This window comes from Peromyscus maniculatus, chromosome 7 (genome assembly GCF_049852395.1).
Source record: "Peromyscus maniculatus bairdii isolate BWxNUB_F1_BW_parent chromosome 7, HU_Pman_BW_mat_3.1, whole genome shotgun sequence".
NCBI lineage: Eukaryota > Metazoa > Chordata > Mammalia > Rodentia > Cricetidae > Peromyscus > Peromyscus maniculatus.
Window position 1 is genome coordinate 119,055,327 of NC_134858.1, and position 18,421 is coordinate 119,073,747.

General features: G+C 48.4%; 1 protein-coding gene across 12 annotated transcripts in view; it reads right to left on the reverse strand.

Moving 5' to 3' along the window:
- Ulk4 (unc-51 like kinase 4) overlaps nucleotides 1-18,421 on the reverse strand; it is a 307,398-nt gene that overhangs the window by 254,052 nt on the left and 34,925 nt on the right. For all 12 annotated transcript variants that reach the window (XM_076577412.1, XM_076577414.1, XM_076577409.1 and 9 more), the window contains one exon: nucleotides 3,171-3,278. In XM_076577412.1, coding sequence (XP_076433527.1) covers nucleotides 3,171-3,278 — 108 coding nt within the window. The remainder of the gene's footprint in view (nucleotides 1-3,170; nucleotides 3,279-18,421) is intronic.

Genomic DNA, 18,421 nt, shown 5'->3' on the forward strand with positions numbered 1-18,421 from the left:
TCTCCCCTCCTCAGAGAATCTGCGAGAAAGAAATAACCATGTCCACTATGCACCCGCTACACACACTGGGAAGGACTTCTCTACCCCATGCCCGGAGTCCTGACAGGACGGCCCCCACTCCTTCACACACATTGGGAAATACCGCTCTACCCCATGCCCGGAGTCCTGACGGACAGCCCTCCGCTCCTCCCACTTGGGAGAGGCTAATTCCCATCATGCCTTCCCCAGGCCCATGGTAACAAAGAGCCCTCCCCCTATCATTCCTAGACACAGTATGTCTTCTCTCCACTGACTCATCTCCACCTCAGCAGGTTCACTGTCTCCCTCTCCAGATGATCAGAAGTTTAAGGACATCCTCAGTACACAGTACGTTCCAAGCCTGCCTGGCTCCTTCCACCTTATCATGTCATACAACCCCTTCCACTTGCTCCTCAGTCTCCTCAGCCCGCTCTACTGACTCTGTATCCCCACTCCAAGTAAAAATGCATAAGCAGCTGGGCGGTGGTGGCACATACCTTTAACCCCAGCACTCGGAGGGCAGAGACAGGCGGATCTCTGTGAGTTCGAGGCCAGCCTGGTCTACAGAGCGAGATCCAGGACAGGCACCAAAATTACACAAAGAAACCCTGTCTCGAAAAACCAAAAAAAAAAAAAGAAAATGCATAAAAGATGGTGTTGAGTCACCAACCAGTTCTGTGGTGTGTACAGTGTGTGGTGCGTGTTTGTGTTCACATACATATAGGTGTGACAGCCAGAGTCCGCACCTCCTACACTGAGGCAGAGTCTCTCACTTTGAGTCCGCACCTCCTACACTGAGGCAGAGTCTCTCACTTTGAGTCCGCACCTCCTACACTGAGGCAGAGTCTCTCACTTTGAGTCCGCACCTCCTACACTGAGGCAGAGTCTCTCACTTTGAGTCCGCACCTCCTACACTGAGGCAGAGTCTCTCACTTTGAGTCCGCACCTCCTACACTGAGGCAGAGTCTCTCACTTTGAGTCCGCACCTCCTACACTGAGGCAGAGTCTCTCACTTTGAGTCCGCACCTCCTACACTGAGGCAGAGTCTCCCACCTTTGAGTCCGCACCTCCTACACTGAGGCAGAGTCTCCCACCTTTGAGTCCATACCTCCTACACTGAGGCAGAGTCTCTCACTTTGAGTCCGCACCTCCTACACTGAGGCAGAGTCTCTCACTTGAACCCAGAGCTCACTGATCCAGCTTGCTCTGGGAACCCTATCTCTCACACTAGCATTCTAGGTGGTCACCACACCCAGTGGCATTTATGTGGCTTCTGAGGAGTTAAACTGTGGTCTTCACATTTTCATGGCAAGTCCTTTACCTGCTGAGCCATTTCTCCATGTCCCAGCCCCAAGTTCCCTGTGACTTCCATGTCACCACCCAGTAGATTCTTTAGTCCTTTCTCTTGGACGTCAATGCCCTCAGTCCCAGGATGCTCCCTCTGCACAGAGATCCACTGCTGCCCCTTCCTGGCTTGTCCTCCTGCAACCTGGGAATCTCACTCTCCATCTAATCCCTTCATTTAAACCGGAGCAGACCTAAGAGCCCATAACACCTTAGGAGGGCTCCTTGCTCTTACGGTGAGGCATCTGTCTGCACCAAGGGAGTCTTTCATCCCCACATCTCCCCAGCCTCCTCACTCCTTCCCTGCCCACCCCGGGGCCTGCATACAATATATGCATTTCTTTATTTATCCATTTATTGATTCATTTGTGCTCCTGGAGATTGATCCCAGTGTCCCACACATGCGAGGCTATATCCCCAACCCTAACAAGGCATTTAACTACCATGCACTTACAAAACTTCTAAACAGCCATACAGCCATGACGAGGCAGTGTTGAATAAAGATCAGAGACAGAAATGTATACTAAAGAAAATAAATAAATCAAGATAGGGATGGGTGTTACAAAGAAAGTCCAAAGAAAGTCCAGGAGGGGAAGAGGCTGGAGAGGGTGCAGGCCAATCAGGAGCCAGGGAAGGCTATCTATATCCTCTCAAGGTGTCAAGGGAGAAATACAGGTGTCATGGGAGAAAATGGCACAAGCAGGAGAAACTGTATGCACAGATTCAGGACACAGGTGCAAGGCACAGGTGCAGGGCGCAGGTGCAGGGGCACAGGTGCAGAAGCACAGGTGCAGGGCACAGGTGCAGGGCACAGGTGGAGGAGCACAGGTGCAGGGCACAGGTGCAGGGGCACAGGTGCAGGGCACAGGTGCAGGGCACAGGTGGAGGGGCACAGGTGCGGGGCACAGGTGCGGGGCACAGGTGCAGGGGCACAGGTGCGGGGCACAGGTGCAGGGGCACAGGTGCAGGGGCACAGGTGCGGGGCACAGGGGCAGGGGCACAGGTGCAGGGCACAGGTGCGGGGCACAGGTGCAGGGGCACAGGTGCGGGGCACAGGTGCGGGGCACAGGTGCAGGGGCACAGGTGCGGGGCACTGGTGCGGGGCACAGGTGCAGGGCACAGGTGCAGGGGCACAGGTGCGGGGCACAGGTGCAGGGCACTGGTGCAGGGCACAGGTGCAGGTCATAGGTGCAGGGCACAGGTGCAGGGGCACAGGTGCAGGGCACAGGGCAGGGCACAGGTGCAGGGCAGGCTAGAGACACGACAGTTGAGGAAACAAAACTTCAAAAATACAGTGAGGGAAACCTGTCAGAATATCTAAAGCTCACACGTGAGAGATGACAGCCCATAATCTGTCAATGCTCACTCAGTTACAGTCTTTAGAGCACACTGGTGAACAGTGAGTAGTCCTGTGGACTTCAGAAATTGCAATTCTTCATCCTGCCATCAAAAGTTCCCACAGTCACGCTAATGTGTGCACAAACTAATGTCTCATTTACATGGGGGTGGAGCTCTTACGGTGGGAAAGCAACATCTCCTCCTGCCTGAAGGACTTAAAACACCAACAACCTGCTGAGGGCTTTGAGCACTTCAGTCCTTTCATTTTAAAATATGGTTGAGAATCTCCTAAACTAAAGGAGCTTGGGCAGTGTGGGAGGGAGGTGGGGCAGAAAGACATAGAAGGATCACAAAAGATCTCTTCCCTAGAAGTGGACAGTATCCTAAGGCCCTGAATTATGTTCTAAGGGGAGAAGTGAGGAGGTGTCTGCAGGAGGTGACCAGGGTCAGAGTTCACCAGCCAGTCTCACCTGGGTTGCTACGAGGTAGATGAGCTGCCCAAGGCTGGGCAGGAGGCACTGCTTCAGTTTGCTGCTCCTGAAGTTCTCGCGGATTAATTCCGTTAAGAGCGTGATCGCCTGCAATGGGAAAGTGTGTCAATTGCGCTGCGTCTGTATTGTGGGGTGTGATATTGTGTTCCCCCAAATATTGTGCATGCTAATAAACTTATCTGGGGTCAGAGACAAAGCAGCCACAATATTAAACATAAAGGATAGGCAGTGGTAGCACACGCCTTTAATCCTAGCATTCCAGAGGCAGAAATCCATGTGTTCAAGGATACAGCCAGGCATGGTGACTCACGCCTTTAATCCCAGAAAGCAAGCCTTTAATCCCAGGGAGTGGTGGTATAAAGCAGAAAGGTATATAAGCGTAAGGACCAGAAACTAGAAGCATTTGGCTGGTTAAGCATTCAGGCTTTTGAGCAGCAATTCAGCTGAGACCCATTCTGGATGAGGACTCAGAAGCCTCCAGTCTGAGGAAACAAGACCAGCTGAGGACCCGGTGAGGTGAGGTAGCTGTGGCTTGTTCTGTCTCTCTGACCATCCAGCATTGACCCCAATACCTGGCCCCAGGTTTATTTAATTAATAAGACTCGCTAAGATTCCTGCTACAGTGGGGACACTGGCTAACAAGGCACCTTCAAACAGCTACACCAAAGTGTGACTGATACGAAATAAACTGTGTGTTCTTAATGTTTTCATTAGTGTGGGTGCACGTGCAGACATGCACCTGCCACAGCACACGAGGAAGAGGACAGCTTTCGGGAGCTGGTTCTCTCCCTCCACTGTGGGCTCTGGGATCTAACTCAGGTTCACTTGGTGGCAAGCTCCTCTACCCACTGGGCCCTCTCGCCGGCTCCTGTAAAGTCTGCAGTGAAATACATTTGCAAAGTGTCTGCAACTGAGAAATCCTCAGTTCCCAGTGCTCTTCGAAGGTCCTTTGGTAATCCCAGACAATGGTCTTCTCTTTGCCACTTGTTTGTAGTTCACAGTCTCTAAAGTTTATGTACAAGTGGCCATATTCTGTGCATCTTTTTTCTGGCCTCTTGTATTTCATGCACTTGAGATTTTCCTGTGTTGTTGTACATATTGATACTTGATTTTTTTTTCTGCTCTCACATAATATTCCATTACACAGATGTGCCACAGTGTGAGTTCCATATCTGAAGTGCTTGTTGGAGGGAATCAGGTGGCTGTGGTGTCTGTCCCAGTGTGACATCATTCTTCTGTCGTCTTTTCATCCTCATGGACTGTCATTAAGTACCACACTCAATCTTTTGAAACTGCCAGTGCTCAGAAATTTGTTATCTACAAAATTAGCAAATTGGGCAGTAACAAATTACCATAAAAGATGGTGGAAGTACATATTTCTAAAGAGAAAGCAAATGATGAAATAAGGAAAGTTGGAGTGTAGGGAAGAAAGCAAAAGAAAGTAGGAAATGCAGAGGTGAAGTGAACAGGCTTCCCTTCCCTTATACATTCTAAATTATGTTTGATGGTTAAGGCAAAAATCATAAAATTACATTTAGACAATTATACAAAAAATAGTTTAAAAGGGAGGAATTTTCTATACCCCACTTGAACTAGTAAAATGATGACACTAATGGACTTTGATGTGTTGGTATAAAAACCTAGGAACGTCGGGCAGTGGTGGTGCATGCCTTTAATCGTAGCACTTGGGAGGCAGAGGCAGGTGGATCTCTGTGAGTTCGAGGCCAACCTGGTCTGCAGAGTGAGATCCAGGAAAGGTGCAGAGCTACACAGAGAAACCCTGTCTCAAAAAAAAAAAAAAAAAAAAACACCCTAGGAACAACTACTAAAACAAAATCTACACAACAGAATTCAGTAATACCACAAGAAAAAGGTCAAAATGAAATTGCAAGTTCAGCAAACTCCAAGAAGGTAGTAAAAAGGAAACAAAGGAATTTAAGACAGACAGAAAACAAAAGTCAATTGTTGCACATATGATCAAATATTTCAGTAATTACATTGAATGTAAATGACATAAATATAGCAATTAAGAGACAGAGACTGGAAAAGTAGGATTAAAACAAAGTATGACCCAACTAGAAGCTGCCTACAAGAAACTCACATGCATGGACTATGAAAAACAAAAAAGATGTAACAGCAGCAGCGGAAAGCGGCGAGGGCTGTATTAATAGCAGAAACTTTGGAACAAAACAAACCTGTTAGAGACCAAGACAAACTTTATATGATAGTAAAGAAGTCAATTCAGCAAAAAAAAGCATATAGACATATACATATATACAATCATCACATACACAGACAGATATACACATACTGCTTACATACATACATATACACATATACATAAATATATCATATATCCATATATTACATACATGCATACATATATACTATACAAAGACATACATACACATATATGTTCATATATGTGCATATATATCATAAACAGAGATGTGTATATACATATATTCACACATATACATACACACATGTACATGCATACATCATGCACCAGACATGTATACACATAAATGTTCACATATATATACATACACATGTATATATATATATGCATATATCATATACAAACATGCATATATACATTTTCACATATACACATGTACATCATATGCAAAGACATATACACATGTTCACATACATACATATATATGCATTATAAACATAGGCATATATACATATATATGTTCAAATATATACATATATGCATGTATGTGTCTACATGAATTTATCACACACACAGACATGTATACATCTATGAGACTACCGAGATACAGACGAGAATGAGGATTCACAGAGACTGGGACTGTGTATGAAACTACACAACACTGCTTCAAGAAACACAAGGCGATCTCACTACGGGGAGAGTTGATGTTCATGGTGAACAGGAAGGCAGCCACAATCAGCCCCACAAGAGGGGGTCCAGCCAATGTGACAAACCCATAGGGCGACTCAGTCCAACCCATGTACAAACAGTTAACTCAAACCGACCACCAGCATAAGCTTAAACTACACACTGTCTGGAGAACGATCACGGGGATGTTTCACCGTCTCGGGCCAGTAAAGGCGTGGAGAAACTGCACCAAAGACAGATGCCTTCCAAATGCAGCACCACAGATATTAGGGAAATGCAAACCAACCCCCACATGAGACAATGCTGCACGCCTGTCAGAACAGCTGCATGAAAATCAGCAATAACCTTGAATTAAAAGGCTAATTTTTCACAAAATCGAGCATATCCTACACTCAAATCTCAGGTTGGTCTTTCTGTTCCCAAGCTAGCTGCTGGGATTTACAGCATCTCTCCATTCTATAATCCACTGGTGTTTGCAGAGTTAAGTGCCCCAGAAAATTGAGACCATTTTAATGCTGTGTACCCTTTAAGCCACAAACCTGAGGGACTGTAGCCAGCATCTTGTAAACAGTGTCTACACAGATGGTGAGTTACTCCAGTGACCACATCCCACCTATAGAAAGTTAATGTGGGTAACAGTTAACATATCCCTGCAATATCATGTTATTGGTTTCCCATTTCTTTAAATTTTAAATAAATATTAATATTAAAAAGGGAGAAAAGGGGCTGGAGAGGTGACACAGTAGTTAAAAGCACTGGCAGCTCTTCCAGAGATGGGATTTCAATTCCCAGCATCCACATGGTGCCTCACAACTGTTCTAAGTCCAGATCCAGGGGGATCTGGCTCCCTCTTCTGGCCTCCTCAGGCACTGTACACACATGGTACACATACATATATACAGGCAAACACCCAAACATATAAAATAGTTCTTTTTAAAAAGGAAAAAAAATAAACAAATGGAATACATGAAAGGGCAATAAGAGGAAAACATTTTTTGTTGATGGAGGTACAATTGCATTTGAAAGGGGCTATCAAAAAGCAGAGTGAAAGGAAAAATGAGTTAGTTGTTCTTACGCCTGCCTACCTGAGCGTGCTGTGCTCTATGAAGTGGTCCTCTGAGCTCATGCCACATGGCCTCACACTCATATAAGAGAGAACGCAATGTCAGAACCCAGCTGCCACCCAGGCTACAGCCCTTGCAGCCAGGGGCCTTTCCTCCCACTCTAGTGAGCACAGCCAGCGGCCTTTCCTCTCACAGGTAACATGGGCTCCCACTCTAGTGAGCAGGGTATCAGGACCTCTCACCTGGGGAAGTGAGTTTACCTCAGAGTGGTCATTGATGGTCACACTTTCTGCCCCGACCCCTTTCCCTGCCTTCTGCCTGGAAATCGGAGACCTGGCTGCAGGGTTGTGCTGCCAAACCTCCCCATCCCCAGGAAGGGGTAAGAAGAGACCCCCACTTCTGTCATGTGGGCCCTAAACCCTCTCCTCAGAGCACCCCCATACTGTTTGTTGGCTGTATGTCTGCCTTCTTATTCCCCACAATCCATTTCAGAGCCTCTCTTGAACACACATTGAAGACCTTTCAGTACATACACACAATAAAATAAATATAAAAACACTTCGTAAACACTGTGTAGTGCTGAACCTTGCCATGCAGATGAGATCGGCTATGACAAAACCCCTTTGCCCACTTCTGGCAGATGACAGGAAAAATATTCTAAATGTCCTCCTACTGGGATTATTTTACATTAGATAAACATGATAGACTCACAGCTGAGCTGGGAGAGAGAGAGAGAGAGAGAGAGAGAGAGAGAGAGAGAGAGAGAGAGAGAGAGAGAGAGAGAGAGAGAGAGAATAAGAAACTTCAAAGACCAAAATGAGACAGAAAAAACAGAGAGGGAATAGGAAACCCGGAAGCTTGGCCAGCACACAGGCAGCTTTCGCTCAGGAGCACAGATAGCGAATCTTGATGACTTTGAAATGACTTTTGAAAAGGAACAAGAGACAAACCCCAGGGCTTGTCCTTAGTGTGTTATCACACAGACCATGGACATCAATATGGGACCCCAAGGCTGTATGAATAAGAAATGGGCCAGTCTGCAAGAGAGAGCCAAGAAACAGGACTCTGATGTTAATGGAAGCAGGGAGGGAACGTTTCCCCGGAGACCCCAGCAAGCAGGCATCAATGGCAAAAGTCCCCACACTTAGAACCTCCCTCTGCCCCAGGGACTAAGCCACAAGGGTGGGCTAGGCTGGCCACCTCAAACATGATTCGGGCTCCTGAGCTCAGAGAGTTTGGATCTCCAGGACCTCTTACAGCCCAGAGTGTATGCTGCAGCCAGCTGTCAGGTGACACCAGGCCAGGAGCACTGAGCCGGGGCTCATTTGGCCCACACAGTGGGGTTATGAGCTTTCAAATCCGCAGCTGCCTGCATCTACCTCCAGGGAGTCCCAAGTGGTCTGGGATAATCCTTGACAGAATTGTTCTGAGTACGCAGAACGCTAATGTGCCACCAAGGTGGAGGAACCCTGGCCTGAAAGCTGAGGTAGCTGGGAATGCAGGGATGCTCCAGGGTGTGGCCTTCCCTGTCACCCTCTGAACCACGCTGCAGAAGTGGGGCTGGGGGACATGCCTTGGTGCAGAGAGCACCAGCCTGAAGGGCTCCGAGCGGCCCAGCCTTGCAGGCCAGAGATAAGTGGAGGACACTGACAGTGACCTTCACGGTTGCCCCGGGGTCAGGTCTCCCATTGTGCCCATCCAGAAGGACCCTGATCATTGACCACCAAAGTATCTCATCATGTTAACTGGACCTGGTGAGCAGGATCCTGCATCACAGGACAGTCGGTAAGAGACAGACCTTGGAAAGGCTCACGGTGTGCGGCACTGCCAGTGACCTCAAGAGACCCACATGGAGCACAAGAGACTCCTCCTTCCAAAGAGGGGGAAGGGCCTGGAGAGATGCTTTGGTGGTTACAAACACTTGCAGCTCTTACAGAGGACCTAGGTTTGGTGCCCAGCACCCATGTCAGGTGGCTCACAGTTCCCTGTAATTCCAGTCCCATAGGATCTGATGCCCTCGTTGACCTACAGGCAGCCATATACAGGTGATACACATATAAACAGGGAGGCACACACACAAATGAAAATACAAATAATAAATAAAGTTGGGCGGTGGTGGTGCACACCTTTAATCCCAGCACTCGGGAAGCAGAGGCAGGTGGATCTTTGTGAGTTTGAGGCCAGTCTGGGCTACAGAGTGAGGTCCAGGAAAGGCGCCAAAGCTACACAGAGAAACCCTGTCTCGAAAAACCAAAACAAACAAAATAATAAATACAAATAATACAAAATAAATAATACAAAAAAATTCAGCTGGGTGGTGGTGGCACACATCTTTAATCCCAGCACTTGGGAGGCAGAGGCAGGTGGATCAATGCCTGTCTGGCCATAAAGTGAGTTCCTGGACAGCCAAGGTTACACAGAGAAAGTCTGCCTTGAGAAACCAAATAGATAATACATAAATTAGTATTAAAAGACAAGTTATGGAGCCATGTGCTGCCCTCCACGATGAGGAGGCCCAACACTGGGCGAGTCCCTTTGGGTTTCGGAGCCCCACGCTCTTGCTGATCGTTGGTGAGCCTGCCAGTTTTGAGACAGCATGGCAGCAGCCTCAATGCACACACCATGCTAGTGGAACCAACTTCTGACAACAGAGACCCTGCATATGACCCAGGGAAATCTCTAGTGGCCCAAGCCAGCCTGGGCCTTGTCAATCTTCCTTCCACAGCCCTTCTCCATTTGGAAATCACCCTGGAATAAGATGGAACACAGCCACCACCATGCACTGGTGTTACTGTAACAACAGGTAGGGCATAGCCACCCGTCAGTGCAGTGGAGATCATAGGCTGCGTCTCTGCAATGGAGGGGGGGGGGGGGCAGGAAGACAGTGGGGAAAGGAAGCCCTGGGAACCACAACCTTGGGGTTAACACATCTGTATCAGACAGAAATGGACTACAGGACAGCCCCGTGCCAGCTCTGGGGCCTTGCAGCCAGTGGACCAGAAGCTTAGAGCAAACCTCTATTTGCATATATTTAAATAGACAAACAAGAAATGGAAACAGTATGGAGGAAGCTCTTCCACGAGAGCACATTGTAGAGACTATTGTGCTCCACATGAGTGACCACCAGAGGGAGACATGGTCAGCTGGACCTGGCCGGCATCCTTCATCTGGAGCCCAGGCTTCCTCTGTCAGCTGGAAAACAAGGCCTGTGCTCACTCCAGCTGACCTGACTACCGCCTCTGTTGAGTGCCTAACCCACAGAGAACAGAGGCCAGCCTGAGCCTCTGAGGCTCCATAGACCACCAGGTAGCAGAGCCCTCTCTCTGGTGCTGGAGGGGAGAGAAAGGATCAGACATCCCTGCTGACTGAGCTTAGGCCAGATCTACCATCAGGATGGCCGCCTCCACCCAGCAGCTCACCCTGGGTTCCAACCCCACCACGACCACCATGGACCACAACGTAATGACAATTCCACCCGCAGCGGCCCTCAGCAGGTCACTGCTCTGGTGATGAGTCCTGTGTATTGACCCTGGCTAAACAGTCTCACCTCACCATGGGTGGGAGGCTCTGACTGGGATGGTCCCTTCAGGAATGTGTGCTTTCTGGCTTTTCACTTTCAAGCTCCTGAGACCCCCAGAAAAGAAGGAGTAGTGTCTGCCTGCATCTATGTCCATCCCTTCCTGCTAGCCACACAAGGAACACATGTGTGGCTACCTGATAACAAAGCTTCCTTGTTCGAGTCACTTAGCTCTTTCATGACTCCCCAAGCCATTAATTTTATCTTTTTTTTTTTTTTTCTTCGAGACAGGGCTTCTCTGTGTAGCTTTGCACCTTTCCTGAAACTCACTCTGTAGACCAGGCTGGCCTCGAACTCACAGAGATCCGCCTGCCTCTGTCTCCTGAGTGCTGGGATTAAAGGTGTGTGCCACCCAGCATTAGTTTTATCATTTTTAATTTCAGTTAGTTCTACTCAAGTCAAAGAGGTCTGAAAAGATGACTCAGTGACCTCAAGTCCGACAAACTGAGTTTGAACTCCAGGACTCAAGTAGGAAGGAGAGAATCAACTTTTCCCTTGACTTCCACACCTGTGAGCCCACACAGACACACACATGCACCAATAATTCTATTTAATTTAAGAAACTGTTGGAATCCCCAAGGCTAACGTATCCAAGTGCCAAGTACACACAGGAGAACTGGCCTCTGATATCCCCTTCCTGACCGCACTCCTTCAGGACATCTTTCGGGAATCAGTTCTCTCCTTCCACCACACCGATCCTGGGGGTGAACTCAGGTCGTCAGTCTTGACAGCAAACACCTTTGCCCTGCTGAGCCATCTCACCTGCCCCAATGACATGTGTGGGAACAGCACACACCTACTCACCACAGAAACGTTTTCTGATGGAGGCAGGTTAACTCTGTCATGTTATTAAAACTAGGTTTCCTGGATGATGATCTAAAAGCTACAGTACAAAGACCCTCACACCAGTACCACAATTGTGAGTCTGTGGGGCGGGGAGCAAGACAGCCTGCACTACCCACTTGTTATATGTTCTTAAAGGCTGGGCCTTCAACTCTCCCTCAAATAGTGGGAACTGAAAGGAGTCTCAATTTAAACTGCAGTTGTTTCCTGCTTTGGGGATATGTTCTCATGATGTCCGAGCGATTCCTGCAGCTACTGGGTCCCTCTCCATGTTTCTTTCATCTACTGCAGCATCAAATGCAAATGGACAGCTAGATCACACTGTATGCAGACTCTCATGCCTCCCAATGTGCTCTGAGGACACAACAGAGGTGCCCTCCCACCCAAACAACAGTGGACAGAAGAGTCAGCCAGAGCCACGAACACAGAAGTCAAACTCATTCTACAAGACGCCAGAGCAGAAATTCAGGCCCACTGTCCACACGAGGAACCAGGAAGTGCGCCTTGTAAGAATGATTTGCTGTGAGACATTTAATACAAAAGTGACCCCTGGTGTGGCAGTGCCCAATGACAGGAACATCAGGGCTCAGCACAGACACGGACCAAGAATGTTTACAATATATATGTTTTACAAATATATATGTGATGATTCAACTCCTGCTTTATCATTTTCCAGAAAACCCAAAAAGAAATGGAAAAAGATCAGAATGGGTTCTGAAATTAACACAGGAGCGCAAACACAGAGGAAACTGACTTTCTCAGACAGGCTGCCGCCACTGCTCTTGGTTGCCCACCAGAACCTGACGGTAAGACCCTGGGACTGAAGACACCTCACACACGTCACAGGACATGAAGAATCTAACTGGTGCCGACCAGGAGGCTTCCTCCCTGCTCTCTCAACCTCACAGTACCAAGAAGTGCTATGCAGGCTGCTGGGGGAGCCGTGAACACCGCCAGCAGCAGGAGTGACAGACACGGTGAGAGAGGCCACGGGCGCAATAGCGGCATGAATGTCTCGGGGATGACCAGCGCTTTCTGAGTGGCTCTAAGGCCTGATCCACACTCGGGAGGAAACACACGCCTGTTCCTGCACATCTGGGCAAGAACCCGTGGTTGGGGAGCTCACAGGTCCCAGGAGTTAACATACTACCATTAGTCTCCTAACTGGACATTGCTGTGGACATCACTCTGTGCTGTGAATGTGCTGCTCTGATTTGGTTGATAAATAAAACTCTGATTGGCCAGTAGCCAGGCAGGAAGTATAGTATAGGTAGGACAAGTAGAGAAGAGAATCCTGGGAACAGGAAGGCTGAGTCAGGAGATGCCAGCCAGACACAGAGGAAGCAAGATATAAAGATATCAGTAAGCCACGAGCCATGTGGCAAGGTATAGATTTATAGAAATGGGTTAATTTAAGATGTAAGATCTAGCTAGCAAGAAGCCTGAGCCATTAGGCCACACAGTTTTAATTAATATAAGCCTCTGTGTGTTTATTTGGGTCTGAGTGGCTGCAGGCCCAGGCGGGACTGGAGAAAACTCCAGCTATAGGACATAGTATCAAAATGCCTTCTAAATACTTACCCTTATACCGACACATCAGTGCAGCACTTGCCTTCATCAGAGAAGCTTCTATTGCAGTGGACATCAGCAATGCAGACCCACAACTGGTCAAAGTGGAGAAAACACGTGACTGTGGAGTGCTCAGCCCTAAATGAGATACCTATAACATACACACATGCACGCACATGCGCGCTAAGACTCACTAAGCGTGGTGGAAGATGATGCAGAGTTGTAAGAGCCAGATGTCAAGGAGAGCTGGGCAAAGCAGTGTGCTGTAGACAGGGCAGGACTGCGCTCATCAACTCTCCACAGCTGTCGTCACCTGCACAGCTCAGTCCGCATGCTGGCACAGTGCATGCTGGCACAGAGTGGGCCGGGGTTCATGAGCCCCCACCCCGTAACTGAGGCTATGGACAAATGACGGCTTTTGGGGGCAAGGAGAGTCAGTTTTCTTTACAGATGCAGACCCTGCAGGCCAACCACATGCCCTTTAGTCCACAGACAGCACACACTGGATTTCATGGGACAGAGAGAGAGAGAAAGAGACAGAGACAGAGAGAGACAGAGAGAGAGACAGAGAGACAGAGAGAACAAAGCTGAGGTAGGAAGAATGAATATGATCAAACACATTGCATGACTGTAGCTAGAGTTTTCCTGCCTTGCCCACAGTCAGGACAAATCTCTCTCACCCACCAGTCCCACAGCCGCTCAGACCCAACCAAGTAAACACAGAGACTTATATTGCTTACAAACTGTATGGCCGTGGCAGGCTTCTTGCTAACTGTTCTTATATCTTAAATTAATCCATTCCCACAAATCTATACCCTGCCACGAGGTGAGCTCGTGGCTTACCAGCATCTTTTCATGCCGCTTGTCCTGGTGGCGGCTGGCAGTGACTCCTTCTGCCTTCCTGTTCTTTCTTTTCTCCTCTCTGTTAGTCCTGCCTATACTTCCTGCCTAGCCTCTGGCCAATCAGTGTTTTATTTATTGACCAATCAGAGCAATTTGACATACAGAACATCCCACAGCACATGACATTCTCAAAGAATTAATAAGATATATTCGTGTCTGTTTGCTCCATGCTTTTTTTGGTTTTCAATAACTTTGTGTCCTGCTCCCACAAGCTCACTGAAGTATAATTAACTAATTGAACACATTTTCAACAGAAAGTAAACAAAGGCTTGTTTACCAGAAAACTCCAAGGGCAAGTTCACTGGAATTAGCCACATCAGGGGCTGTAAATGACCACACCCAAGTTCCAGCCACAAGTCAGGCCCATCCCAAGCACCTTCAGGTCACATTTTATCCTGCACTTCCAAATGTCATTTCTTGGTTTGCTGTAGAGGGGTGTTTGGAAGATTTATATAGCTATATTGTCATAAATAGAAAAAATACTTCTATAATCAGAATATTTACAATAATAAATGCTGCAAAGAAAAACTGGAGAGAAAACCGGGTTCAACTGTGTATATGAAATGCAGGTTTCCCCAAAAGTGTGGCATACACCACTCAAGCCCCAGAGGGGTTTCAGGCAGAGAATTAGGTGAGGCTGTGCAAAGTGACAGCCAGGGACCAAGCATGGCCTAGGAAGACAGCTCAGAGCTTAAGCACAACCACTGCTCTTGTGGAGTCTCGGGTTTGATTCCCAGAACCCACACCAAGCGGCTCACAAACACCTGGCAATCCCAGCTCCAGGAGATCCAAAACCCTCTTCTAGCCTCCAGGACATCTGTACTCACACACAGACACACAAATATGCGTAAATAAAAATAAAATTATATAAATCGTAACTATAAATAAACTGATATTTTCTTTAAAATGCCCCAGCAAAAAAGAGTGATAAAAAGAAAAAAGGATAGGGGGAAAGAAGCAGGGAGACAGAGGAAGAAAGCATGGCCAGGTGTCGACAGCTACTGAGCTGCCTCAGTCTACCCACGTCACTTTTGTTTTGAAATTTTCCAGAGTAAGAAACCGTCCATGAAAGGGTTAACCTGCGCCATCAGTTCCAGGGCTCACAGTCATATGTTCAGCATCCTAATGCATCCACTGCCTTGCTGAGACTAAACACATGGACCACACACCAGGGCTCGTCCTGTTTCCCAAGAACCACAAGGGAGGACTCCAGACTGGTCAGTGCAGTAAACAGCTGTATTCTTCCGAGCGAATTCGATAAAAAGAGCCAAAGAAGAATGCCTAGACTTGGCCAGCGCCCTCCTGCAGATGCAGCGAGGTAGGAGGAAGCCGAGCAGGTCAGAGTTTCACAGAGACTGGATCAGAGCTCTGAACCAGAGGCCCACCAGTGGCTCCCCCGGAAATCACATAGGCAGCCAAGTCTGCCTTCTTCTAGAAAGGCTGCCAAGGATTACGCTGATCTTGGTAACTCCCAAACAGAAACTGACCGACGCAACTGCCGGATACTGAGCAGAAACTTCTAAACACTGTAAGATGTAACTAGTACCTGTACCTGCTAACCCTCCAGAGCCAGACTTCCAGATTAAAGACAAACTGCCACATCTTCCTCAGTGCTTGACTGCCCCCTAGCGGCTGCTGAAATTGACACAGCCAATTACTTAGAACAAAAGTATTTTAAAGTGGATAAAAGAAAAAATTTAAAATGTAGATACAGTAGGATGTGATGGCGCACACCTTTAATCCCAGCACTCAGGAGGCAGAGGCAGGTGGATCTCTGTGAGCTCAAGGCCAGCCTGGTCTACAGAGTAAGTTCCAGGTCAGCCAGGGCTGTTACACAGAGAAACCCTGTCTCGGGGAAAGAAATACAACACACACACACACACACACACACACACACACACACACACACACACACACACACACACACGAATATGGTACCAGAAAGGTTTACCTAGGGCTATTTCAACATACTGTGTAAACTCCCCATTATTCAACAAAATTTAGTTCATTTTATGTGTGTTTACTTCAAAATAGTCTACCTAACAGCTAAACATAAACTACTTCTTTCTGTGGAGTTCAGGGGTATAGCCAGATGGCCAAAATCTGTCTCCCCCAGGGATGGATGATTTGCAGAACACGGATTTTCATCTTGCAGTACACACACCAGGTCAGGACCCTGAGTTTGCTGACTGGCTGGCGGCTGGGACCTGACGTTTCCAGGGTGTGGGGTTGTCTCTGACAACTGGGAACATCTGTGTCACGTGACCAGAGAGTGCTTACCTTAACCAATAACACATTTGGAACTGAATATAATATTTTCAATTTCTGCCAAATAGAATATTCTATTGAAATTGTGAATATGGGAGCTGGTGAGAAGACTCAGTATGTGGACCTGAGTTCAGACCTGCAGCACCGACATAAAAGTTAAACGTGGTCATGCATATCTGTGACCCTAGTACTGGAGTACAAAGACAGCTTGGGTACAAATCCCCGAGCTACTGGCCAGCCGGTCCAGACAGTTGGTGAGAGACTCTGTCTGAAAGACAAGGTGGAGAGTGTGACGGTGGAAGACCCCTAACATCAACCTCTGGCCTTCACGGGCACACGTGCACCTACATGGATAAGAACAAATTCATACACTACACACAAAAGTAAAATAAAACCATGGGGAAAATTGTATAACACAAAGTGAGGAAAAAAAACAAGAACGGCGTTTCCCCTACATCTCAACCTAATAAAACAAGAGCAGCAGCCAGGAAGGGAAACTGCAGGGGAAGGAAACAGAACCTCGGGGAGGCGGCCTGGCCACAGCCTGACCCAGGCACTGATGGCCACGTGCTCTCCACGGACAACGGTAAGAGCAAGCACCAGGACCAGCCATAGGTATGGAGGCAGGAGAGAGGCGAGCCCATCACGGGGGTGACTGCAGGTCCCAGGTGACTGAGGATATCCTCTACACAGACCCCAGGGAATTCCTTCAGCCAATGACACAGGTCCTTAGCACGAGACTCCATGGGAACAGAGGAAGCCTCTCAGCTTCAGGGCTGATCTCTGGCCTAGCTTCCCTCATCATGCCATAAGGCAGCCCTCGTCTTCAGATTCCTTCGGTGACATCTACCTGCAGACATCTAAAAGGGGATCTAGGGACGTGGGAGAGACCTGGCTGTGGCATGTGACCTCACTGATGGCCAGGGTGGATCGGCTGACCTGGCGGGAGAGGTGGGTGTCTCCTTCCTCCCTTGTGGCTCTGTGTGTGTCCCTCCTGAAGCCATGTTCTCTGTCAAAGAGGAGGGCCTTCCCCACAGAAGAGGGCCAGGATCCACTCGAGCATGTGAACAGCTGAGTTCCCTCATAGAACCCAGGGAGCTGGCCCTGTGGACACAGCAGCCACAGCCCCTGGACGTTTCTCAGTTCCCAGATGGGTCATTTCATGGTACGTCCCACGCATGTCCAGGGCTGCAGTTCGTTATTGCCAGTGCTGATGCCAATGTGGGGTGGCCATGTGGGGTGGCCATGACACACTCCATCCGTTCTGCTAGATGTGGGGTTGGTACAGAGGACACCACAGATACACATCCCTCCATGTGCCAGGCAGGACACAGAGCCATGGGGTAGCAAGACGCTGGACCGCAGGGAAAGATGTCTTCAGCTCTGGAGACACAGCAGGTTTTCCAGAATGGCCGTGCCCATCTACATTCCCACCAGCAGCCTGGGAAAGTCACTGCTCCCCAGCCCCTTCCAATGTTTATCATCATATGGAGTTTGGAGTTTGGACATGGTGACTACTTGACATGTCGTTCTGGCTTTCGTTTGCAGGTCTATGACGACGATGCAGCATTATGAACGTTAAACATAGAATTGATACTGCTGGCTTCTTCTGCCTTCAGATGTTATCATAGTGATCAGCAAATCTGTCAACAGCCGGCAAAGAACAACCGAGAAACAAGCCTAGGTACGTGTATGTCTGGGGAGGTGAGCGATGGCCAGTCCAGGCTGTCAGCTTAACTGGAGACAAGCCTCTGGGTAGACCTGTAAGGGCTTTCTCGGTTAGGTTAACTGTAGAAGACACACCCTAAGCACACCACCTTCCCCAGACAGCCCAGACATGAGGAGGTCCTCAGAACAGCCTTTGCTTTTTGCCTGCCTGCCTCCACATCTTACTGATTCATCGACCCTATTGCTGCTGTCACCATCCCGGGCTGACATCAGACTCCAGTTTCTTTGGTCTTCCATCTCTCCAGGAATCTTCCAGGCCTTCAAGCACCAGACGAAGACTGCTGAGGCCTCCAACCTAGTGCACAAGAAGCTGCCAGGTTCTTAGCTTCTCCAGAGTGCAGCCAGCCACTCTGAGGTGGCCTGATACAGAGTGTGCACAGCCACTCTGAGGCGGCCTGACACACAGAGT